At 39.2% G+C, this 27,924-nt stretch overlaps 1 protein-coding gene across 1 annotated transcript in view; it reads right to left on the bottom strand.

Annotated features, from left to right (window-relative positions):
- The window catches only part of ADGRB3 (adhesion G protein-coupled receptor B3), a 489,232-nt gene that overhangs the window by 255,663 nt on the left and 205,645 nt on the right, over positions 1–27,924 (bottom strand). The window contains exons 8-9 of the mRNA XM_075145284.1: positions 21,708–21,809; positions 21,059–21,165 (exon numbers count right to left, since the gene is read on the bottom strand). Of these exons, the coding sequence (XP_075001385.1) occupies positions 21,059–21,165; positions 21,708–21,809 (209 nt within the window). The remainder of the gene's footprint in view (positions 1–21,058; positions 21,166–21,707; positions 21,810–27,924) is intronic.

Raw genomic sequence — 27,924 nt, 5'->3', positions numbered from 1 at the left:
TGATAAAAAAGGTCTAACAAATGCCCACAATGCCACAGGACTAAATTATTACACCTACCTCAGAAGTAGCCAGGGTTGTGGTGCAGGTGGTTTAAATAACCTCAGAATTATTGGCTCTTAAGATTACAGCTCAATTTAGAACTGTTTTTAAAAAAACATGGCATACCCAGAGAGCTCAGCTTCCCAGCACAAGTACCTGTCTTCCCTTGGACCACACCATTCGTACACAGCTTGGTGAGCATCTTTTCTTCACCCTCTCAAAACTCCAACCCAGAAGTTCCTTTCCCTGATCCTTAGCTACCCCTCCAGGCCCACACTGCCTTGAGTTAGACCAGCAGCATACCCTTAGAAGAAGCATAACAAAACAGAAGGTTGTGTTTAGGTAGGCAAAGTGGGTGAAAATTAGAGTTAATTAGTAGAAAGTTTTGACTATAGACTGGCAAGCAACGTGCAGGGCAGGGTAAGAATTAGCAGCCTTTTTATTATCAGTTTCTTACATAATGTATTTTCTTGTTGGAAGACAGCCTACAGCTCCTAAACACAACTTTAAAACCACAGGCCATTCACTCAGTTGATGTAAACTGGTGCAACACTATTAAAGCCAATGAAGATGTCCAGATTAGTATGAGTTGAAGGTAGTGGATTACTTGCACAGCTACCACAAGAATCCTTCAGTGTGAAAATACAGAATATCCTCATCAGTAGTTAGTATGTCTTTCTCACTATACTGCTTATTTTCTATGCTATGGTCACTGTGATATTATGCACTGTCCAATAAAGCTATTTTGGTCACCACTGTAGGTCTTTGTAGTTCTCTGTGAAGGTCATTTTTTAGTGGTCTTACAGGCAGGCTCATTAAAAATAAAGTTTATGAGCCGAGACATAGTGAAATGAAGCAGCTGTTAAAGTGATACTTCAGTTGTCAGCCCAACCTCTAGCTGCCTGCACTATATGGCTGCATACTTGAAAAATTACTGAAATGTTTAACTGGACTTTGACTTAGGGTCCAACTGCCTTTGTCCCTCGATTTATCAAAAAGTATGATATAATAAAAATGACTCTTTGCAAAGTCAGAGCTCCTAGGCCTCTGGAATTGGAGTATAAATTTATTACTGCATAATAATTACTGCAAACTTAACAGCTAGACATAGTTTAAAAGGACAGAAAACAATGAACCCTCAAGAAACCTATAAAAGATTGAAAAGAATGATTAATTTGAAGAGGTACTACACCATCGTCTTTTTTTCATTATTTTTTAAGATGATGTTGGATTCATGGCTAGGTATTACTAATGATGTTATTAATACATTGTATGGTAGTGGGGACTGTAAGAACCTGAATTAGAAAGCCTTAGATAGAAGTGAGAAAAGAGTTTGAAATAAAAATATATCCTGAAATTGCTCATAATCTGCAAACCACTTTGCTTTGCACCTCCACAACCCAACACTAATATTTTGTAAAATATTTTTCATAATGCTCTTAAGATGCAGAACAGGAAGGAATATTCACATCACCTGCAATAGCCACTTCAATTACACAGCTGTATTAGAAACCTAAAAGCTCCTGAGAGTGTTGGTTCCTCTAGAGAACAAACCAGAGCACCTGAAATCTTATCTTGAATGCTCTGAATCACATTACCTGACCTCTGTGGCTTCTAATCTTGAGGCTGGAATTGATAGTACCCCCTCAGTAAATACTAATTAATCATTTTGCATTAAACTTACTTTTATAGTTACCAGCACTGAGGTCCAGAAAGGTTGGAACCAAAATGCTGAAGTCTGTCTGCTTAAAGTTAGGCACATAATTTAAAAAAGCAGAAAATATATTTTTGGCAGCTGAAATATTCCCATAGGTATAATCCTGCACTGAACTGAACTCATGCAGCATGCTGATGTTTAAACTATAATGTGATGCCATTGTGAGAAAGCTTTTCTTTTCAGATTTGAGAAAAACTTCATTACAGGGTGTTTTTCTGATTATCAGCAGACAGTCCTTTAACAATTTTAGCACAGAATATGGAAGTTTCATTTACTTTCCCTTGATATAATTAATTACTTACAATTTATTTGTTTATTTTCAGGCTGTTTCAGTGTTCAAGAATATTGTTTCATCCATCTTTTAAAAGAAACAGAGTAGGGTCGAAAGATACAGCTATGCGTCTTCAGAAATGTATCTGAATATTTATAACCTAATGTCATATAGGAGTCTTTTTCCTTTTCTATACATTCAACATTTTATGAAGGAGATTGCAAAAACAATACAAAATGATTTTCCACTTTGTCATCAGTGAAATTAGTTAGTAGTCTCAATCTAGATCGTGATAACATACTAATAAGTAAACAGTTTCTGCAGAGAGGAAGGAAATCATATATTCCCTTTGTTTATAATAGAAAAAGGAAAAGGTAATTTGTATACATTGTGTCAAGGAAGATTAAGGATATATATTATGGAAAACTTTTCAACTGTAAAGGAAATTATGTACCATAGTTTACCTGAAGAGACTATGCAGTCTTCCATATTGGAGGCCTTAATAACAGTCAAGGAAAACAAAATGCTGGAATAATGCAAGTATAGCTGATTCTGATGGGACAGAAGTTTGGGCTGGATGATCTCATGAATTTCCTTTCAGTTCTATAATTCTGTAGAAGTTCCCTGCAAATATTCTGAAACCCAAACAAAAGCCTCCTATAATTTACCCGCACCAGAAACGTCAAAGTTTAAGGAGTGCCCTGAAACGGAACTTTTACCTTCTTGCATTTATCCACTGTCATGGTGTGCAATCTGCTGCACCAAGTTTCTGCAGCTACTGCCTCAATCTGCCTCTGTGCACTCAGGTGAAATCACTGCATCCCTGTGCTTTAAGGAACTTATTCTAAATTTACATTGATGAAAAGAAAAATAAGGACTGTTTCACTATATACAAACTGTTGTCCCACTGTCATATACGTCTAAATTTTCTTAGGCAATATACTCCTCAAAACAGTGATTTGTTTTTAGAGAAAAGGAGCCAGCTTAATCACACAGAATCCTGTGCTGTTCTAGACATTCATCTCAGGCAAACTGAATCTCTGAACAGATGCCAGAGAAATTGTATGTGCTCTTCTAGATGTGATGAGGTGTATTGGAGGATCTTTGAAAAAAATCATCTAGTATCTGTGGAAGTCTAACATGTTTTAAGAATGTGAACAGCTCAGAGGAATGCTTAGTTCTTTCTGCACCCTCTTTCTCTACCCCCTTTCACAAGAAGACTCCTATTATTTTGATCAAGAGATTTTTTTTTGCCACTTTAACCGATTCAATAATTCTTTTTTTTTAATCATCTTCATCAATATTGTCACTTACTCTAGTCCTTAAGATATAACCACCAAATAGGTTGTCCTGGTTTTGGTTGGGATAGAGTTAATTTTCTTCCTAGTATGGTATAGTACTGTGTTTTGGATTTAGGATGAGAATACTGTTGATAACACACTGATATTTTAGTTATTGCTGAGCAGTTCTTACACTGTCAAGGTCTTCTCAGCTTCTCATACTGCCCTGCCAGCGAGGAGGCTGGAGGTGCACAAGAAGCTGGGAGGGGACGTAGCCAGGACACGTGACCCAAACTGGCCAAAGGGATATTCCATACCATATGATGTCATGCTGAACAAAAAACTGGGGAGGTTAGCCGGGGTGGGGCAGGCTGGGCATTGGTCAGTGGGTGGTGAGCAATTGCATTGTGCATCACTTGTTTTGTATATTCTTCTATCATTATTATTACTTTCCCTTCCTTTTCTGTCCTATTAAATTGTCTTTATCTCAAGCCATGAGTTTTACCTTTATTCCCATTCTCTCCCCCATCCCACTAGGGGGGAGAGAGGAATGGCTGTGTGAGGTTTAGCTGCCTGCTGGGTTAAACCATGACAGTTATTTTTGGCGCCCAACGTGGGTCTCGAAGGGTTGAGATAATGACAGATCTGACCAGAGTGTGTTAAAACAAATTTGTTATAAGCATTCATTATTAGGTTAGTAGTCGCTGGTCACTGTGTTGGTTTATTTGCTCTCAGAGTTGTTGCACTTGTTCTCAGAATTCTGTTATGTAGCACCTTACTTGCTGTATATGTTCCCTGTTGTGCTGTTTATCACCTCTGGGGGCTGGATTAAGGTTATCATTTTGCTATACTGTATAGCACTGGCTTATGATATGATAAAATTACTGGTCGTGAGACTAATCTGGTATTTATATTCAGCATTGCCGTCATCTCTGTACTTCAGGGACCATCTGTTGGAAACTATTAATAATTACACTCTTTATCTTTTCTCCTCTGAGAGCCAATTTATGGGGGGATACAAGAGGGGACATGTTACCCCACTCCTTCACCTTCCCCTTCTCCTCCAGGCTAGTTACAATAGCTCTTGAAAATTTTGAATATCCTTGGGATGTTCAAAACAGCATGTTCCTATTGTTATGTCTCCTGCCTGTGTGTCAGGTCTTGTTTAGGTTAAACAACTATTTAAGAATACCACCCAGAGATCTGCCCCAAGGCTGGATAGTTATGAGTGGCAGGGTGTGTGGGATAGCATGGGCAAACGCCTAGGATGGTGGGCACCTCCAATGTTTTGGAGCTTCACCCCTGAACAAGTGCAGAATCCTGAAAAACTAGTAAAATATTTGGAAAAAGTATGCTATCACCCTGGCAATTCCGGAGAGACATAAATCACTGCAGCATGCTGGGGCCTGGCCCATGCCTACCCAGCCCTCTTCAACACTATTCAGAACCCTCAAGGGGAAGAAGAGGTCTCCGGATCTGATGACAAAATGAAAGGCACAGCAGCCACTCCAACCCTGGCAACAGGCACTGCATCTACTCCAGCCCCGGTGACAAGCACTGCAGCTGAATCAGAGAACCAACCCACACCGGTATGAGTCGCCCCTATACACAAGAAGAAATATTGGATGCAAAAGTCAGCTCGTTTAGTAAGGGAAGAAAATCCTAGTAAGAAGGAGAAAGAGGAAGAGTAGATGAGGCAGGCTACTCCAAAGCAGGGCCATCACGAGAAGAGAAGGAGGAAGAGGCAGAACCCATAAATAAGATGGTAACCACCTGATCCCTATCCCTGAGTGAACTGCGAGATAAGCGAAAAGATTTCAGTCATTGTCCAGGTGAGCACATCGTCACCTGGCTGCTCTGATGCTGGGATAATGGGGCCAGTAGCCTGGAATTAGAGGGTAGGGAAGCCAAGCAGCTGGGATCCCTTTCTAGGGAAGGAGGCATTGACTAAACAATTGGAAAAGGGGCACAAGCCCTCAGCCTCTGGAGACGACTCCTGTCAGGCGTGAAGGAAAAGTATCCCTTCAAGGAAGATGTTATACCACCCAGGCAAGTGGACATTGGAGAGAGGCTCTCCAGTTCGGCTCACTTCAGCTTCCAATACAGAGCTGTTGGGATCCCCCTGTCACTCCAGAAATACAAATGGGTTCTGCCCCTTTATAGCTTGATGGCATTAGGGTACGCCGTGCACCGGTGTCCACTGGAGCCTTATACTCCTGTGGGTCTGATGTGCCAGGCCATCGAATCCACACAGTCCAGTAAACCCGGTTGTCCCTTTCCTCCACCTGGCTGGAGGCAGGGCCCCTCTAGTCCTGGTCCTAGTATTTGTTACTCACTTCTTGTAAATATGAATCAGAAGCCCCTTTATTAAGATCAGAAGTAGGATCAGCTCTTCTACTCTGTCTGGGGAACTGCCCACTGGAAACTGGAGCAGCAACTTTTCTGGAAGAACCCCCTTTTGTGATTGTTTTTCCTTGTAATTCACGTACCCATGCCTCTAGGGTCGAGGTAGGTTTTCCATCCCACTTCCTCATGTCCTTTCTGTGGTCATGCAGGTAAAGCCACAGGGTGGCCTGTGGTGTCTATCCATTATACCCTCTCTCTTGAGGGATGGCTAGACTTTCGCACTGGCCATATGGGACTGTTAAAGGGTGAGCGAGTCTTGCTGATCACTCCTTGGCTCTCCAGTCAACGCATCAGCTCATGGATGGGGATCAGGGAGTCTCGGCTGGTGCGATATTGCCGCCGGTGCACCATTGTGGTGGCAATTGGCACATGTTGTTCTTTGACCCTCAGCAACCCCACAACAGAAACACGGGATGGCTAGAAACATATCCCATGCCACTGCCCGGAACACCATTCTGGCCCTTGAAAAGCAAGTCCTATGGCGACATGACACTCCAGAAAGAATTGAGTCAGACATCAGGAGTCATTTCCAAAACACCCTCATAGACACCTGGGCCAAAGAGCATGGCATTGAGTGGGTATATCACATCCCCTACCATGCACCAGCCTCTGGGAAAATCTTTGGTTCCATCTTTGCCTTTTCAGACCCACAGGAGTATAAGACTCCAGTGGACACAGTGCACAGTGTACCCTAATGCCATCAAGCTATAAAGGGGCAGAACCCATTTGTATTTCTGGAGTGACAGGGGAATCTCAACAGCTAACTGTATTGGAGGCCGAACTGAGCCTAACCGGGACTGAGTGGCAGAAGCACCCCATTGTGACTGGCCCAGAGGCTCCGTGCATCCTTGGCATAGACTACCTCAGGAGAGGGTATTTCAAGGACCCAAAAGGGTACCGATGGGCTTTTGGTATAGCTGCCCTGGAGATGGAGGAAATTAAAGAGCTATCTACTTTGCCCGGTCTCTCGAAGGACCCTTCTGTTGTGGGGTTGCTGAGGGTCAAAGAACAACATGTGCCAATTGTCACCACAATGGTGCACCGGCGGCAATATCGCACCAGCCGAGACTCCCTGATCCCCATCCATGAGCTGATGCGTTGACTGGAGAGCCAAGGAGTGATCAGCAAGACTCGCTCACCCTTTAACAGTCCCATATGGCCAGTGCGAAAGTCTAATGGAGAGTGGAGACTAACAGTAGACTATCATGGCCTGAACGAAGTCACGCCGCCACTGAGTGCTGCCGTGCTGGACATGCTAGAACTTCAATACGAACTGGAATCAAAGGCAGTCAAGTGGTACGCCACAATGGATATCGCTAATGCGTTCTTCTCAATCCCTTTGGCGGCAGAGTGCAGGCCACAGTTTGCTTTTACTTGGAGGGGCGTCCAGTACACCTGGAACCGACTGCCCCAGGGGTGGAAACACAGCCCTACCATTTGCCATGGACTGATCCACACCGCACTGGAACAAGGTGAGGCTCCGGAACACCTGCAATACATTGATGACATCATTGTGTGGGGCAGCACAACAGAAGAAGTTTTTGAGAAAGGGGAGAGAATAGTTCAAATCCTTCTGAAGGCTGGCTTTGCAATAAAACAAAGTAAGGTCAAAGGACCTGCACAGGAGATCCAGTTTTTAGGAATAAAATGGCAGGACGGATGTCCTCAGATCCCAATAGATGTGATCAACAAAATAACAGCCATATCCCCACCAACTAGCAAAAAGGAAACACAAGCTTTCTTAGGTGTTGTGGGCTTTTGGAGAATGCATATTCCAGATTACAGTCAGATTGTAAGTCCCCTCTCAAGTGACCCAGAAGAAGAACAACTTCAAATGGGGCCCTGGGCAACAACAAGCCTTTGAACAAATTAAACGGGAGATAGTTCACGCAGTAGCCCTTGGGCCAGTCCAGGCAGGACAAGATGTAAAGAATGTGCTCTACACCGCAGCCAGGGAGAATGGTCCTACCTGGAGCCTCTGGCAGAAAGCACCAGGGGAGACTCGAGGTCGACCCTTAGGGTTCTGGAGTTGGGGATACAGAGGATCCGAGGCCCGCTACACTCCAACTGAGAAGGAGATATTGGCAGCATATGAAGGGATTCGAGCTTTTTCAGAAGCGGTTGGTACTGAAGCACAGCTCCTCCTGGCACCCCGACTGCCGGTGCTGGGCTGGATGTTCAAAGGGAGGGTCCCCTCTACACATCATGCAACTGATGCTACGTGGAGTAAGTGGGTCGCACTGATCACACAACGGGCCCGAATAGGAAACCACAGCCGCCCAGGAATCTTGGAAGTGATCACGAACTGGCCAGAAGGCAAAGATTTCGGAATATCCCCAGAGGAGGAGGTGACACGTGCTGATGAAGCCCCACTGTATAATAAACTACCAGAAAATGAGAAGCAATATGCCCTGTTCACTTGTGGGTCCTGTCGTATTGTAGGAAAGCATTGTAGGTGGAAAGCTGCTGTATGGAATCCTATATGACAAGTCACAGAAACTGCTGAAGGAGAAGGTGACTCGAGCCAGTTTGCAGAGGTGAAAGCCATCCAGCTGGCTTTAGACATTGCTGAACGAGAAAAGTAGCCAATGCTGTATCTCTATACTGACTCATGAATGGTGGCAAACGCCTTGTGGGGGTGGTTGCAGCAGTGGAACCAGAACAACTGGCAGCGCAGCGGTAAATGCATCTGGGCTGTCTCATTGTGGCAAGATATTGCTGCCCGGGTAGAGAACCTCGTTGTAAAAGTACGTCGTACACAAAAGTCAGGCCACTGAAGAACATCAAAACAACCAGCAGGTGGATCAGACTGCTAGGATTGAAGTGGCTTGGGTGGATCTGGACTGGCAACATAAGGGTGAATTATTTATAGCTCGGTGGGTCCATGATACCTCAGGCCATCAAGGAAGAGACGCAACATACAGATGGGCTCGAGGGGCGGACTTGACCATGGACGCTATTGCACAGGTTATCCGTGAATGTGAAAAATGCGCTGCAATCAAACAAGCCAAGTGAGTAAAGCCTCTCTGGTATGGAGGATGATGGCTGAAATATAAATATGGAGAGGCTTGGCAGATTGACTATATCACACTCCCACAAACCCGCCACGGCAAGAGCTATGTGCTCACCATGGTGGAAGTAAACACGGGATGGCTAGAAACATATCCCATGCCACTGCCCGGAACACCATTCTGGCCCTTGAAAAGCAAGTCCTATGGCGACATGACACTCCAGAAAGAATTGAGTCAGACATCAGGAGTCATTTCTGAAACACCCTCATAGACACCTGGGCCAAAGAGCATGGCATTGAGTGGGTATATCACATCCCCTACCATGCACCAGCCTCTGGGAAAATCAAACGATACAACGGGCTGCTAAAGACTACACTGAGAGCAATGGGTGGTGGGACATTCAAGCATTGGGACACACATTTAGAAAAAGCCAACTGGTTAGTCAATACTAGGGGATCTGTCAATCAAGCTGGCTCTGCCCAATCAAAACTTTTACGTACTGCAGAAGGGGATAAAGTCCCTGTCGTACACATAAAAAATATGCTGGGGAAGACCGTCTGGGTTATTCCTGCCTTGGGAAAAGGCAAGACCATCTGTGGGATTGCTTTTGCTCAAGGACTGGGTGCACTTGGTGGGTAAGGACGAAGTCCAATGTATACCTCAAGGGGATTTGATTTTGTGTGAGAATAGCCAATGAACTGAATTGTATGATGTTAATTGCTATATAATACTGTATGTCATCACTACTATGGTTGCTATATGCCATATCAACGGTATCACAGCAAGAATCACCGAAATTAATGAAGAATGAATTTTGGTGAAACCAAGCAAAGTGCAGTGATGATAAAACCAGACAAGTGCAGCTGTGATGGAACCAGAACTGGCTTCAGCATGCAACTATCCAACACCACACACCATCTCTCCTGTCCTGAAGGACTGTTATGATAGATGGAGCCTAAAGTCATGGACTAAATGAACTTAACAAACATTTCAGAGGGATGGTCCATAGACTTAGGGAATTATATTTGTGTGTATATATCAAAAGCCAGGAAAGGTGGTGATGATTAATTGGGATGTATTGGAAAGTTTGGGACTTGGGCATGATGTAGATGGTATAGAATAAGGGGTGGATATTGTCCTGGTTTTGGCTGGGATAGAGTTAGTTTTCTTCCTAGTAGAAGATATAGTTCTGTGTTTTGGATTTAGGATGAGAATACTGTTGATAACACACTGATATTTTAGTTATTGCTGAGCAGTTCTTACACTGTCAAGGTCTTCTCAGCTTCTCATACTGCCCTGCCAGCGAGGAGGCTGGAGGTGCACAAGAAGCTGGGAGGGGACGTAGCCAGGACATGTGACCCAAACTGGCCAAAGGGATATTCCATACCATATGATGTCATGCTGAACAAAAAACTGGGGAGGTTAGCCGGGATGGGGCAGGCTGGGCATTGGTCAGTGGGTGGTGAGCAATTGCATTGTGCATCACTTGTTTTGTATATTCTTCTATCATTATTATTACTTTCCCTTCCTTTTCTGTCCTATTAAATTGTCTTTATCTCAAGCCATGAGTTTTACCTTTATTCCCATTCTCTCCCCCATCCCACGGGGTGGGAGTGAGGAATGGCTGTGTGGTGTTTAGCTGCCTGCCAGGTTAAACCACAACATAGGTGACAGAGAAAGTCATTATAAAGTTTTGGCATTTTGATTTCTGCATGGATTCAACAAAATATCTTAATAAGTATTTTGAATAGGTAAGACTGCTCTTCAGTAGAGTAACAAATGGTTCTAGGTATGAGAAATGAATAATCATTAAACAGATCACTTCTTTCGGGGTTGTTTTTTTTTTTCTTCTTATACTTATCACTGTGTTTGTTGACCAGGATTTCTGTTATGATGTTATTAAGTACTGCTATTAAATGTTCCAATTATCTGTGATTAAATCCTGCTCATGTTGGCATGCTTTGTGAGAGATCTTGTTGTTGTTATTGTTGTTTCCTTTTTTAACCAGAGGGCATGTCTTCAAGATTTGTGTTATCTATGTATAATGCAACATGACAAGAGCAAGAGTTGAGAGGAAAAAGAGAATGATGGCTCTGAGAGGGTTGTTTTCATTCTATGTCAAACATAACATTTCTTGAGGTAAAGTCTCCTGGCTCTCCATACTACTGAATGGCTGAGGCTGGGGGTCACAAAGGGACATACTATGAATGAGTTGTCTTTCTGTTTTTATAGCACATGTTCATCCTGGTAAGTATGTGTCCCTAAAACATAAAGCTCTGATTAACTGCTTCAATTTATATGTTTATTTGATTTTAACCAATTTCTATATTTATTTGATTTTATGTTTCTATAATGCAGTCATTCCAATGACACTCACTTGTGTTTGCAGGACAAACCATAATGATTTCTTCAAGGAAATTAGCATTATTGGGGAGCCCTAATTTCTGCATGGGAATACTGCATTAAGTAATAGGCAAGAGAAAAATCCTTTGTACCTCACGTAGTTAACAAATCTGAGCTTAAACATGGTGGGGGAATGCAGCAAATGAAGTAGTGGACAAAAAAGCAGGGGAATGACTGTAAGTGTAAGATGCTGTGACCACTTCTTTGCTGCTAGCTGCCTAGCCAAATTCCTGCAGTCATTCTGCAGCTGTGTTGGAGTGAAAGTTCCTGCAGTTCTGGTAGACTTTAAGAAAAAATTAGATGAATTCTTTCTTTATTGAGTTCCTAAATGGCCTTCATCTCTTGTTTTCCCTCTTGTTTACCCAAGTGGAGTTCTCCTGTTGGCTGCAGTGTTGGTTAGTTTGAAATATCAATGTGATCAGGGAACACTCAGCTGCTCACTGCTGCAGCAGACACAGCAGCAACACATTTCATTTAACACACAAATTAGCCTTTGGCAAATCAGACATGGAAAGATGATTATGGATGCTGAGATGATAGTGGGGAATTTTCTTTGAATTTAACAAGTGGTATTGGTTGGCTATTAAAAAGCAAATATTCAAAAGCAGAAATGAAGAAAAGCAACTTATCCACTTGAATTAAGTTGTGATGTGCTTATGCAGAATAGCAGGTAAATGTTTTCTCCCACTGTATAGCATCTCTAAGATTGGGGTGCATGTGTATGTTGGCGAGATCAAGCACTATAATTTCGTGAATGGAGAAGGTACCACAGTAGCTTTAAACACATTTCACTCTCCTGTCCTAAGCTGCTCATTTCTGGTGCCTATTGTAATACAGACAGTTATGAAAAAAGCAGCCATTCACTTGGGTTGGAGCAGTTAGTTTCTAGCCTACTTATTTCATATGAGTGGCTGAAGTATTAGGTTATTTCCTCTCTTTGGCAAACTGCATATTTATTTACAGAGAGTGAAGCAGATCTGTTAGGAGACTGAGAAAACCATACTAACTTTACAATATGGTGTTAAAAACACTCAAAACCTCAACATTTCAGTCCATGCAGTAAGTTTGGCAGGGCAGAGCAGGCAGAGCTTTCTCACAATCAAATGAGTGCCCTCACCATCAAGCAAACAGCAATACTGAAGTCATCAGCTTTTTTCCGAAGTTTTAATCTTCTCCTGTGCAGAATGGGAAAATATTAGGGAGGCAAGGGAAAACTGTTGCCTGCTACAATCTCTTGATCAGCTGCTTTCTGATGAGAGAAAACAGTTTGCCATCCTCCTGTCAAGATATGGAGGTGACAAAACAGAGTTGACTCCTGCAGATTCTGGCCTTACAAGGGAAGCAAGACAAGTAAAGCAGATCATTTACTGATATAACTCCCCTGCCTGTCAAAGGCTGCAAAGGTGAAGATGAAGAGTATACCAATATAAGCATAGACTGAGGCAGAACAAAAATGTTGTTATTGAGGCCTGTACATTCAAATCTACAAAACTAAGCCTGGCTGCTTTGCTCTGCAGCTACATAAAAAGAAATGAAGTACTAAACTAGCAAATAAGGAGCAGTAAATTTTTGAGAAGGAAACCTTTCATTCCCCAGAGTACAGCAGTCATTTCAGTAAGGAGTACATGGACAGGCTGATACGCTGCCCTTGTAATATAATTTGGAAAAACAAAATCATCTCTAATGAGCTGCAGCTGAGCAAATCATTATTCACCTCAGAGTTCTTTTTATCAAATTATATTTTAGCCAAGCACTTGCAAAATTGTGAATAATGCTGCTGTGGAAAAAGGGGAAACAAAATTATAGTATGAACTAGAAGCAGCAGAAATGCATTTTTATGGCTGTATTATCAGTTTGATATGCAAAGATTCACCTGCATAAGCTCCCATACTCCTTCATAAGTGCTAATATCTTGACACTACTGTGATATTTCATATGCAGATTTTTCCTTCCTAACTCTCAAGAGTTAAGAGGTTTTTTGGTTTTCCAACTTCCTCTTTCTGATAGAAAAGCAGTCCAGTTTGCATGAATGCATGTTTGATTTAGGTGTTATATCACTCAAACTGGAAGAAATTAGTACCTTATTTTTATCAAAGCAACTAAATGTAGAATTTAATCATCCAGGTTTGAAAACTGTGCTACAGAGGTTTAGAAAATGGGCTGGTTTAGTAGAGATTTTCTGATAATATTGGAGATGACCTTCAGAAACAAAGTGTTTTGATGACAGGCTTTAGTCTTCCTCATTATTTATGAGCATAGAACAAATCTCTTCCAAATTAGAGTGTCCAAAAGCCATTCAGAGGAAGTGTCACTTTAGGCCAAAGAGCTATTCCAAGTGCGTGGTGATTCAGTGATATATTAACAATATTTTTTAAGCAGATCCCTCACAAAATTACCTTTTTTTCTCATTGAATAAATCCTATCACTTAGAATGCATGCATAATGGTGTAGAAAATAGAAATAGCCCTATATATTCAAGTATTTTCTCCATTTACACAAAATCAGTTTCTAATACTCCGTGGTAAGATCTTATTCATTAATGGTTTTAATTGAAACTGGTCATATAGGCTTCAGATATTCATTTCATAAAGATCTCATAAGCTATGAAAACTCATTGCTCTTCCATACCAAACTATTTTAATCTCATTTTTATTTTCTGCATTAGCTCTGATTTAAGTCTTTTGTTTCTTGGTTTCTGGTTTTTGTTTTTTGGGGGGGTTGGGGGAGGGGGGGAGTGGTTTCTTTCGTTTGGCTTGGTTTTTTGTTGGTTTTGTTTGTTTTGGTTTTTTTTCTAATTTAGGTAGCTATCATCCATAGAATAGATTAAGAATAGATTAAGAAGTCTTTATCTATGCCTCTCAGAAGCAGTTGTTCACACAAAGGATGACATATGATATTCCTAATGCTGGGGTCTTGCTTCTTAGTCTTCTTGCTTGTAGCATACCAAATTTGACAGGCTTCGAGAGTATGAAAACGAAATTAACTCTTATTTGAGGCATTTCAGTGACTTTTTTTTTCTCGGATACCATCTGAGGTAGGCCTGTGAGCTCCTAATCACTGATTCTATTCTTGGTCCTGCAGTCACTCATATTCAATCATAGTACAAATAGTTGAATTTCTTATTCTCAGGAAAGATTTTACCCTGTCTATCCAAATGAACAAAGTAAAAAAAAAAAAAAAATCAAAGCATCAAAGCAGAGCATGAAATTTCTCAGCAGATCCAATCGACTTCAGGTGTGCTGGTTGAAACTTGCAAGAACATGAGAATTGAAAATTGAAAAAAAAAAGTCTTGGAGAATGCATTCTCCATTGCATTACTTTTTAAAATGAAGAATAGATGTCTTTCTATGAGAGATATGCTAGTTCAAGAAGAGGTCATGCAGGAAGTCGTGCTAATTAATCATGATGGTCCCTTTCTAGACTTAACATCTAGAAAGCAATAAAGAACAAACCAGATACTGCCTTATATACCAAACAATTGTTGCAGCAAGAAAAAATTCATAGCTTACTAACATACACTTGAAATCCTAGAAATGAAATAAATGTGAAAGACTAAATTTGAAGTTTGGTCTGTCTCAAAGTATCAATTACATAGCCCAGTTGGCTAGATTGTGGCAGCCAAAATACATACATGTGGTATGTCTTTTGCTTTAATTTCTTTGTGCCACAAGATTCAGTTTGCAATCTCTGATGATGATGCTAAACCTAACTTGACAGTCAGAAGAGTCATGTAATGTATGATATACTTATAAAATTTCAGGTATGCAGAATAATACTTCAGAATATTTTGGAGATATCTTTCTTTTATGAAAACATATCTTGGAAAATACTAGTCCAAATTAAACAAGTACTAGCTCAATTTTAGGTAAAATAATTAGGCAGACCATTTTCTGCTTCCTGATCAAAAGAAGATAATAAGCAATGAGGAAAATACTTCATAAGATTGTACAGTCTAAGTTTGGGTCATTAGATCTTTATCTAATCTGCCTTTCTATATATAACAGTCCATTAAGCTACCAACAGACACGCTTTAAAAAGATTAAAATATGCTAGTTAGACCAAAGGGGTTCCGTTTTCAGAAAATGAAAACTATATGCCAAAGGTAGAGAGAGAGAATAGGCTTTAACCAGGTCTGGAACTTCTGCTATAGCAGTAATTGATTTGGTAAAATGGTCCGAAAACCCAAACCATGTCTACCCCACAGAGGGGAAAAACCTCCAAATTCTGAGAGTATAATCTGGAATTGGAGAAAGCAGGGAAATTCCTCCCTATTAACTGAAATCTGGTGATCAGTATGTGACCAAGAAGGAACTCACGAAAGGATATCCCCTGCCACTAGATCTTTTTCAACCTCATGACTTTACTTCATCTCCATCCACAATAAAACAGACACTTGGAAGACTTTCTTTGCTGTAATCTGCTCTTTCTCAAGAACACATTTAACAAATTGTGCATTATTGGGCAAAATATACCTTCTTAGCTGCAAAGATGACTGGTAACAGGCCTGAAACACCGTGCTTGACTAAGAGCATTTTCTTAATGCAAAGCTGCAGGTACTGCAAACACACCAGGGCAATACAAGAAATCCAGAACAAAAACTGATATATAATCTGTGATGTTTCTTTTTCTGTTCATCAAGTTATTGCTTGATCCTTTAGGTCAAAATTCCAGAAGGCAAAGCATACCTATTTATCACTTTGCATTTTCCACTTATAGTGCTTTAGTAAGAATAATCCTAATTAGGTTCTTTAAGTATTATTATTAGAGCTAATCAAATAATTTCCCAAGGGTTTATTTCATGGATTTTGCATTTTTGTCCCTTAATTTGTTCAGTGAATAATTCTTCGTATTAGTCAACCAGCTGTATAAGCTGGTCAAACAGTATTTGTTGAATTCATGTGATGACTGATTTGTACCAAATGTTGGATAAATTATTCATGACTAATTGGTTCCGTTATTCAAAAAGATCTAATTATCATTCCTAGTTTTAAAAGGGACCTGTATTCCATAGTGCACAAGGTAAAATAAGCTAATGAAAGTACAGGCTGTACATTTGTGGCATAGCTGAAGTGCATCATCCTCTTAGCTGCTTTTAGTCAAGCTCCTACACATGAATCGTGTAGGGCACTGTGCCCTCGAAAGATGCAAGCTGACTGACAACCTCCACTCCACAAGCCAAACCATTCCCCTTCACTGTTTCATCATGTTCCACTGTATAGTCTCTTCAGAGGCCCTGCAGTTATTATATTTTTACCATGCCAGGGATTTTCTGTGCTTTCATATGGAAAGGTATGAACATTAAGAAGGAACAGTGGTCAGGCACTAATTCAGAAGACCAGAGATAAATTTCCTGCCTAATTGGTCTCACTAAGTTCCCCTCCACAAAAAATGGAGATATATTAAAGCCTGATCTCAAGCATAGGTTGAGGAGATATATTAAGATTGTGAATTATTCTGAAACTGTTGCAATAGAATATTAAGTACAATATTGATATATGTATCAAAAAGTGGTCCACGTATCTAGACAATTCCATTTAACCATGGAAAATCCTGCTTTCTTCTGAGGTGCCAGTACCCTGCATCTGGAGTGCCAGTACCTGCCTATCTTGAGTAGAGGCAGTAATTCTGCCTGGCACATTCTGTAAGTGGCTGGAAATAGAGCTAAATTATTCATGGTGCTGGGGGTTATGAGCAAAGTATATTATCTTTAGTATTACGAGTGTATTTTTAACTTTACTGACTCTTCACCTTTTGCAAATAGACTTCCAAATGTTTTTTGAGACGAAAAGATAGTACCATTTTAGCATGATTTACACAGCTACCATATTGATCTCCATACAAGTCTTGAGTCAAGCTGAAGAATGTGCAGCACTAGCTGGGTTTCTGCTGCTTTAATACTGCTTACTAAGGGTTGAAATTTGTCCCATGTCACTTCCAGGTGAGTAACAGAGAAAACTGTAAAAATACGAGAGACTTTGTGTATGAGGCAGAGAACCTACTGTAGCTACATATAGTAAGGAAACAGTCTTCACCTGTCAATCACCTGTGGTTATGTGGTAAAAATTCTATATATAGCATAGAATTCTGGCTTAATGTGGACATCTGCTGAAAACCTGTGTAAACGTTTGTAGGAAAAGGTTATCTTTAGGAAGAAAGTAAAAAACATACTGATATTAGAGTGGAAGTCTATGAATTAACTTTTCAGGATTTCTGCCTTGTGAACTTCCAGTTTTCTGGAGTCATGGGAATCACAGAATCATGGAATGGTTGAGGTTGGAAGGCACCTCTGGAGGTCATCTGGTCCAACTCCCCAGCTCAGACAGGGTCACCTAGAACAGGTTGCCCAGGATCGTGGCTTTTGAATGTCTCCAGATGGCTTTTGAATGTCTCCAGGAATGGAGACTCCACAACCTCCCCAGGCAACCTGTGCCAGTGCTCAGTCACCCTCACAGTGAAAAAGTGTTTCTTGGTGTTCAGACAGGAACTCCTGTGTTGCAGTTTGTGCCCGTTGCCTCTTTTTCTGCCACTGGGCACCACTGAAAAGAGCCTGGCTCCGTCTTCCTTGCATCCTCCCTTCCGGTACTTATATACATTGACAAGATCCCTCCTTAGCCTTCTCTTCTCTAGGTTCAACAGCTCCAGCTCTCTCAGCCCTTCCTCACAGGAGAGATGCTCCAGTCCCTTAACCATCTTAGTGGCCCTTTGCTGGACTTGCTCCAGTAACACCATATCCCTCTTGTACTGGGGAAACCAGAACTGGACACAGTACTCCAGGTGTGGCCTCACTGATGGACACATGCAGCCTGAACTTCTCTCCCCACAGTCCAAGCTGCCCAAATGTAAGGTGTTTTTACTATATAAATAGTAAATATGGGTAAATAAAATAGCCATGGGAACATTGTCTAGCCCTGAGAACAGACAGCTTGTACCCCTCAAGCTAATCTCTCTTTCCCTCCTCTGCCCCAGAAAACGATGGTTTTATTGCCTGCTGGGAATGGTCTCTCTGCCATGCTATGCTCTAAAGGATGCTAGGCATTGTTCAGGAGAGTGCTCACTGGTATGGTCTTAAATCATGTCAGGGAGTATGCTGACAGGTAAACAGTTAAACAGTGTAGATGACTGCAAGGTCAGTGTTTAAGCTTAGGCAGTCACTCTGTTTAGTTTATTTACTAGTATAACTGTAAGCTTCCAGTCGAGAATCTGTGTAGTCAGGTTAGCAGAGTCTGCGGCCAAGGCAGTATTCTCTGGCTCCCAGCGTATGAAATGCTTTTGTTTAGAGAGTATTTACTTGGGCACAGCACCGTGTGAATTCAACTACATGACTTCTGGATTGGTTCTGGATCATATGTGGCTTGTTTGGAGGGCAAAGAGACAGGGACCTGTCTGTATTCCTCCAGATGGGCATGCTTTAATGTATTAAGTATTGTATTTATATTATGTATATCAACTGCTTTAAATCAACTTCAGAAATATCGTTTTTTAACACTATACACCTACTTTTTAAAAATGTATTTCAGGTAAGAAATGAAAGGCATTCAGCTCAGTCTCAGATTTTACAGGGAACTTTCACAGAACTGAGTGACATCCCCCACTACTCCTGGTCTGAGTTGGTAAAATAACATTATTGGTAAGTTAAGCACATTCAATGCTTTCGTAAGCACACATATTTATTATAGCAACACCGTCTGTCAACAGCTTCCTTATAAAGCCCTATTTTCAGGGATTTATAGAGCTGACATATGTATCGTGGGGGGACAAGCCTACATTTGCAGGGTGATGACCTTATAGGTCTTTACCTCTATTTTCTATGATTCTTTAAATACGCTATGTTGTTCACTTTGAGAAGCAATAAGATGTAAGACAAGTTGATTTTCTTTGTGAACAGCTCCCAAGTATAAAAGAAATACACTTTTCTCCTTTAATTTGTATGCATATAAACTAAGCTGAAATTTTGTGCAGCAATAAGACAATGTTTAGATGCTTGTGTAATTTTAAAGAAGCTTTAGCTATTTTTAAATGTTCTTTGGCAAAAGATTATTTCACAGTGTGGTCTAATCATATTTAATATTTTGAAAAAGGAAATATAGAAGAATAGATAAATCTGATCGGGGTTACAAATGCCTTCTTTTGTCCAACAATGACCCCTTCCTGCCAGGCAGACTTTCAGCTCTTCAAAAAATATCAGTGCCTCACCAAAAGTTAGCCAGGTAAGTCAAACCACTAAATAACATGAAAGAACATTTCCCACTGTTGTTTATGAATGACTTCTAGCAATAACACAAAAAGGCTGAATATCACTACAGAATCAGTGGCATGAGGATCAACGCTATGAATAAATGTTGATATGAAATGTAAAAAGGTAAGAGCAGAGGAACAAAACTCTAAAGGGATGGTCTTCTGGTCAAGCAGGTCAAGATGAATAAATCCTTTAAAATATTTTAAAATTCTTTAAATATTTCAGAAGATTGTAATATTTAAATGCAAAAATAGCAAGTTTACTTTGAAACATCTCAATGTTTTCAATCACAAAATGTGAATTTTTTGTTCTGTAATATGACATTATTAGTATTCAAAACTGTATATATATTACGTACAGTCATTGTCTTTTTTGTGCTGTTTACCAAAACACAGATTCTAAGCAAATGAAATAAAAATGTATTGCTGTCCATGCCCATAAAGTACGTTTAGACATACTATATGCAGCTGTTGCAAAAGAATAAAATATCAAAAATATAAAATGCAAAACAGTTACAGCCAACTTACTGCTCTTTTTTCCAGCATGAACACTAAATGGATAGAGCAACATGCAGATCACTATATAAAATACGAAAGTTTCTCTGTAGTGGGGAAAATTGCTTTGACACTTTATTCTGTGTTATTTTAAAAATAATGCTTTGGCTTACCCTGAAACTGAATCCCAGGCCTCAATTAAGTTGGAATCTAATGAAACAGAAATGCAGCTCAAAGGAATTCATCAAAATCTCCTTTAAGTGGCAAGCCAGATTTGAGGAATGACAGCCAGCCTACTACTTCTTAAGCCACCAAAGATTTTTAAACATGCTACAGAAGTGTTGCACTTGTTTGAGGGGTTGGGAAGTTATGAAGCACACAGCTGTATTAGTGCCCCTCTGCTGAATGATTAATGGAGCCGTGGCCTTTGGAAAAGGAGGCAGAGTAATAGGAATGTCAGTAAAATATATCATGCAGGCAAAACCCATTGTCCATGAGAATCTTCAAAGGAGCTCTTCCCACAATAGTATTAACCTGGCTGAATGCTTCAGCTATGGAAATAGAATGTAATCAATATACCTAGCATATACCATGGTAGTATATTTATAATGCAATATATACAATGTATTACATCTATGCATATAAACATATTTAGGTAGTAGATAAATGTATAATGCATATCCTTTGCAAAGAAACTTTTTTTTAAGTTACTTTTTCCAAGACACTGCAATAGTTTTACCATATTGTTACATCTGAAGGTGAAGTTTTAAATTTGATAGCAAAAGGAAATATCGTTTCTGACTTCGTAGTGTGCAATTAAACAATTCAAGGTATTATAAAATTACTCAGCAGGTCACTCTTCCAGTAAATCTTATTTATTCACATCTCATTTTCTAATAAACCAAAATATGTCTTACCTCTGACCCCTATAAAAATTTCACACAGTGGACATGAAAAAAGGGAATTTGATTCATTTTTCCATTTCTACAGTAAGACAAAGCTTCTCTCACTCAAACACCAGCAATGTACAAATCAGAATAATATACATTAATATAATTTATTTATTCTTTCTTAGGTCTATTTTCCTCCTGCCATTTCTTATCAGAAATCTGACTTAAGAGTAAATAAGTAAGTTTTTTTTCACACCAATTATTAGTAATGAATAAACAGAGCTAGTACTAAAGCTGGCTTTGCACCTACTGAATGCTGCAAGTGTCTGTACTCATTTGATATGCATCTAGCAAAGCTTGGATGTTCCCAGAAGGCCACTCCATGAACACTGAGAGAGCAGCGTCTGCTAGTGGTGCCTGTAAGTTACAAAGAAGACAGAAAAAATTTATATAAGTAAGAGCAATTGGAAAGAATGAACCTTATTTAAACTACATTCCATGCTATTTTAAAAGCATACACAGAAACAATTTCATGCAATGATCATCAGTATATAGAGAGTAGTATAAGATTCTGAAACACATTTCAATGTTCACTTGGTGGGTTTTTAGCAGTGTTTTCTTAATTAAAAGGATTTTTATGTTTTGCTTCATTTTCATCACTTTGCCTGATAGGTCCTGTCAAATTGATTTCTTCTCAGCTTTTTTTCTCTGGCTATAATGCATATATGTATGTGTATACCCATGCACATATGTAAGATGTAAGAGACAGAGTATACGTACATGTATATACTATATGTATGTATATGCATATAGTGTAAATATGTGGGGTTTATATAGATATATTCACATATATGCATATATACATATGTATATGAGTCTAGTAATGATTATGTCTAGAACATAATGTAAAAGATTTCTCCCCTTTTTTATCATCATATAATTTCAAAGTAATACTGTACCTGTGGCATTGAGAGGACATCGATTGAATGCCATGTCCCCAGCTGGGGTCCTTTTCCACACCATTGACATCAAATAGTCTTCAGGACATATCTCATAAGGTGCTGCCATTTAGAAATGAGAATTTAAATAGAAACATTAATGTAAAACAGATATTTTATATCAGAAAAGTAAGTCTTCAATCTTGTCCTAATTTTTCCTGCGATGTATATGTTAACATCACTTGGTTTAATTTCAAGAATGAAGTACAAAAATGCAAAAATGCAAAACCTGTAATTTTTGTATAATATCTGTCTTTGTGATGGTATTTGTTTCATATAGTCTGTGCCTTTATTCTCTTCAGCAAACAAACACTCTCTAGGTTGTAGCTGCAATGTTAATAGGTTTGAATCTTTTCTTGTTGCTCTATTTTGGTCAATAACATCAAGCATGTGTCAGAAGATGATGATACTTAAAACGTTGTAAGGTGTGATGCTTATCTTACACTAAAATTTTCAAAGATTTTTCTAAAACTTAAACTGTATGTGAAAAAATCAGTTCTGAAACCACAGTTGAAACATTAAGTGTGCTAAAGGTTTCAAATGAGAGCTGTATATTCTGAAGACCAAAAAGCAGGTTATTTCTTTGAAAAGTGTTTCAGTACAAGTTGGTAATTAAGCGAGTATGGTCAATAATGTGGGACAGAGTGGCTATAAAACAAAATGGTCTTTTACTGGTTATTGCAATACCATTTAAAGGGAAAAAATATTTTCACAAATTCGTAGTAACAGAACTGCACGGGGAAAAAGAAGGTCCTGCAAATGCTTCGTGTTTTATTTTCACATGGTCATGGCTTACAGATTCCTTTTACTCTTTGTATTTTTACTGTAGATTCCCAGTTTATGATTTTTGAGTAAATTAGATTAACACAGCAAACATCTGGCTGAAGTCGTCTCACAACTTAAAGCACTGACAAATGCTAGTTATTGAAATCTAATTTATTCCAAGTTCAGCAGAGAAAAGCCATGAGTTGTTTAAAAGTATTATTATATATAATTTCAGGAAAATTGTAACCCCACTGTATTACAGCAAAGCGGTTACAAAACAAGAAAAAGGAAAAAAGAAAGGAAATTCTATCACTATAGCAGATGGGGTGATAAGGCAGAAAGCAATTCAATGATTCACCCATGGTTGCATGGGAAATCTCAAGCAGAGGCAGGAACAGACTACAGATTTTGCCCATCCCATTACCTAACCCATAGAACTGTCCATCTTCCCTGTTTTGTACTTCTGCTGATGGAAGAGTGAGGTGAGTGACGGAACTGAGCAGACTTTCGTACAAAGCTGTACCTTCTCTTTGTGGAGGACAAAGAATACCTTGCAGATGGCTCAGTAATACTAATTTGAATCACAGTCAGGCAGAAAAATTTCTTGCTAAATTTGCCTCACCGTCAGCATTCCTGCATTGTAAATCAAGACAGTTGATGCTGCTAAAGAAGCAAGAGATCCATTAATGGCAAAACCCAAAGAAAGCTGGTTATATTCATAATCTAGAATACTAACACTGCTTCAGACATGCTCAAAAAGTGAATGCACCAGGCCAGTGTTACAATGGGAAAAGCCAGATTTTGATAAACATAAGCCATCTGGTGACATAAGCAAATGTAATTACCATCCTATTATGACCTTGTAAACAAAAGAAATGTTCTGATTTGGGGAGCGTAAATTAACATAATAAGGAGGTAATATTATAAATTACATAAATTTGCTAAAGCTTAGAGGTCTTTGAGAAGTATATTTGTCATGCAGCTGTGGCCATTTCGAACGTGTTGTGTTCACTAATCAACACTTTAGGTGTTGATTCTCAGAACTAAAACTCTTACTTGCCTCCAAATACTGAATGTTAAATGTGGGGTTTTCTTCTGGAAAAAAAAAAAAAATGCATATATATGCATACTTATATACACCATATTTTCTCTTTTACGTTAGCAAGTCACAAGTAATATCAGAGATTTCCCATCTATTTGGAAGGGTACTACTTATGTGTTTTTGCATCACATTTTTCAGAACTCAAGATTATGTTTTAAATTTAGCCTAGTGCCAGAGAGAATTTGTGCACCTGTGTGTTGTGTTCAAAGTAAAAAGTCATTCCCAAGACCCACAGTTATCAGGAAAGAGGTGAGGGAGCAAGTCAGAGCTTGGAAGAGGTATCCCTTAGCCCAGGCAAAGAAGTTTTCCTGGTCCCTGGCTGACTCTGTGCCTTTCAATGCGTTGTACAAATACCTTGGGTCAAGGAATGCCGTGCATAAAACCCAAACCTGTTGTCATAATTTAACCTCAGCCAGCAACTAAGTACCACACAGCCGCTTGCTCACTCCACCCCTCAGTGGGATAGGGCAGAGAATCAAAAAAAAAAAAGTAAAACCCATGGGTTAAGATAACGACAGTTTAATAGGACAGCAAAGGAAGACAAAATAACAACAATAATAACAATAAAAGAATATACAAAACAAGTGATGCAAAATGCAGTTGCTCACCACCCGCTGACCAATGCCCAGCCAGTCCCCGAGCAGCGATCGCTGCCCCCCAGCCAACTCCCCCCAGCTTATTTACTGAGCATGACTTCGTATGGTATGGAATACCCCTTTGGCCAGTTTGGGTCTGCTGTTCTGGCTATGCTCCGTCCCAGCTTCTTGTGCACCTGGCAGAGCATGGAAAGCTGAAAGCTCCTTGATTATGTAAACACTACTTAGCAAGAACTAAAACATCAGTGTGTTATAAACATTATTCTCATACTAAATCCAAAACACAGCACTATGCCAGCTATTAGGAAGAAAATTAACTTTATCCCAGCCGAAACCAGGACACCAGTTCTTCCCAAAACGAAAGTATATCTGGCAGAGCTTACTAATCAGGCATCCACCCACATTAAAGTATCTGTGAGGCTCCAACCCAAGTTGCCCATGGAGACATTACAGTCACGCTGGAGTGGTACTATATCTGAGTTAAAAAGCCTCACTGGCCCTGCTGGCTCTGCTCAGGACCAGTTCAAGTATTTCTGTAACTATGGCACAATGAATTCATAACACACCCACAGGTGTGTGTAACTGTGAGTTAGCTGTACAAAATCATAAAGAATTGCTAAAATTTAGAAGCAAACAGCAAATACTGAGGTAAATTTGCTAAAATTGGCAAACAAAAAGCAGATCTCTCTTTCACTGATGATGTGATTCAGCGATACCTTCCCACACAGAGCATGTACTCAAATTTACCACGTTATACTCCTGTAATGATAGGCCTGAATTCATCCCACCTAAGCACAAACACTCAACAGAGTCAGTGGTCTAGAAGCACAGTCTTCCTCTGACATTGCTGGTGAGAGGACATGCATCCCCAAGAGGCAATCAACCCACCTGGGATCTGAGGAAGCTCTGTACAACACACAGACAAAGCAAGAGACACGCACATCCTCACAGAGTTTATGATCTACCTAGGCAGCTAACAGATATGGGAAAGGGTAATGAAAGGGTGAAGTAAGTTAGACAACACCACACAGTAGCTCACAAATGAAGACAGAACTAGAGTTCCTCTCTTGAATCCTAATTCAATGCCATAGGCAAAATTATGTTAAACAAAGACAATAGAAAAAATCTTTTGAACGTCTCGTAGAATAGTATTGTAATCAGAGACAAAACAAAACCCAAAGGTTTAATTTTATTATTTAGTTGTTGACAATTATTTGAGTGTTCCCCCTTCTCATATTCTATCTTACGTAGCTAGTATTGCCTCTGAAGAAACCTACCTTCAGTAGGAAATCATTAGCTAGTCTTCGGCAGCAGTAGTGCACTGTTATCTTTTTGTTAACAAAATAGTCATTGTTTTCAATGACTATTGTCATCATTGTTTTCAGTAATATTTTGGTTAAAACAATTCCTATATTATGTTTTCTACCACTGACAATAGACTTATGAGCAAAATATTGAGGATCTGTTTTGAGTAAAATCTGGGTAAAGCATAAATATTGGAACATATATAGAATTATTATAGAATTAACTATCATGGAATTAAGTATTTCTGGAAACCAATACTATATTATTGGAACCTAAGATATTCTTAAAACTGTCATAAGAACAAGGTCCTATTTTTAAAAAAGCAAATTTATGGAAGTCTTCTCTCCTGAATAATACTGTACTTTGTTCTCAGTTCTCACATCTCTTAGTTTTTACCGACACATTTGATGGGACTTACCTTATTTCTCTTACACATTTCTCTAAAAGTTTCTGATCAGCTTGACATTTAACTCCTTATCAGTCATGGGTTGCAATTTCTTTTGTTACCTAGCTGTCTCCTTTACTCCTATGGGACAGACCTATTGTTTGTTCATCCTGTGTAAGTTTTCCACAGTGATTCCCACGTGACTAGCTGCTTAGCAAATCTAGAAGTTTTTTTCTTTTCTCTGATTTGTTTCCAATTTTCTGAAGTTATCCTTCACAAAAGGATACTTTGAGTGCAGAGTACTAAATCCTTAACACTGCTGACCTACTAAGAATGAAATCTAGCTTTAGACATTTGGGATACAACAAAGGAGCAACGACTGAAGCCAAAATAGCTTCAGATCTTTGTTTTTCATTCTCAGAATATTACACAATGGAAGGAAACAACCGCAGTTTTAAAATTTATAATTGTGAATAGAAATAAATCACAAAGAAATACACTCAACATTTGTCCAGAAACCAAGCTGTTTGAGAAACCCACTTTCAGATAATAGTTCTGAGCCTGCCTTTCTTAGTGCTGCTTATATTCAGCTTCTAGGAGTGTCTGATGTAATTCAGTCCCTGCCCGAACCATTTGAAGAGAATCACTGATCTACTATGAAGGAAATCTTGTATAATGTTCAGATAATGCAGAACTCAAACTACAAAAAGGCCAGTCAAGATTTTCACTCAGTCAAGTGAACAGCTCTGTTTGCAAAGTGTCTTATTAACGGTGGCCAGCATAATAGAAAAAGGTTTTATTCTCCTTTTTAAAGTCAGCTATAATTTAACTTTCTGTAAGTCTATAGACCTCTGGGTGATACAAACAGGTGCAGCTTTATCCACTTCACAAATATGTTATGCAGATCTACAGAGCTGAGGATCTGGTCTTACGCTAATGGCAAAGCAATGCTAATATAAAAAAAATTTAACATTTTAGTCTCTCATGTTTCTCAATGACTTACACAGAAAAAGAAACCACTGAGACAAAAATAGCTTTTCTGAACTATTTTAGGGCTATGGAAGAAAAGCATACATATAATGAAATTTGCTTATACTTTGAATGATCATCTCTGTATAGTACTTTTCAATTTTGCTTGGTGTTTATAAAATGTAAATCTGTATATCATTTGTAAAATTTCAGTAAATTATCTACTGTCTACATTTAAATCTAAAATGCTTTAGTAAATGTCAGTCTAGAAACAGATAAATTAAATATGTTATTCATGTATAATCTTCTCCACAAGTCTAGCTTGTTAAAAGGTGCTTTAGGATATGGTTTCTATAAACATACTGATTCTAATCTGGAATTAATCAAATAAATAAATAAATTTACCAAATGGCAAATAAAGCTCTGTGTGCATTTGACTTGTAAATACATCTGTAAAATATTTTATTAACAGCAGGTGGCAACCTTTGAAAATTGGACTGCAGCAGCATGGTTTTACTTTTAAATATACAAATGCACATTATTTCAAGAATGGTTTTATAAGAAGCTGGTTGATCTGAACGTCTGCTTATTGAGAAGATTCACATTAACCTTCTCTTAGTGCTGTGCTTTTATAGAGAAAGTCTGCATTAACTATGGAAATTATAATTTGTTTAGGAATCCAATACAAATACTGTTTTGTACTGCTTTTCAAATAATGAATGTTTTATTAAAATTAAAGAGATCGTTTGAGAAGTAAGTTAAATTTGGTTAACTTCTCCAGTACAGTATTATAACTTTATAACTACAAATAGTCCTTTTGTTGTTCTTTGAATGCAATGAGATTCATTGTTCCATTGTACTGCAAATACTTTGAAAACTGTTCTTTGATGGCTGTCAAGGCATAAACACGCTGCCTATGAAAATGTGGGCTTGATAACATAAAATTCACATCTGATATATTTCCCATTTCCTGACCCAAAACATCCCTGCCATTTAAGTCTTTTCTCTGACTAGCAGAGAACATAACCATCGAAATGTCCAGAAGTCAAAGAGATT

Source organism: Calonectris borealis, chromosome 3 (assembly GCF_964195595.1).
Source record: "Calonectris borealis chromosome 3, bCalBor7.hap1.2, whole genome shotgun sequence".
In the NCBI taxonomy this organism is placed as follows: Eukaryota; Metazoa; Chordata; class Aves; order Procellariiformes; family Procellariidae; genus Calonectris; species Calonectris borealis.
This window is presented reverse-complemented; position numbering and strand designations above follow the sequence as displayed.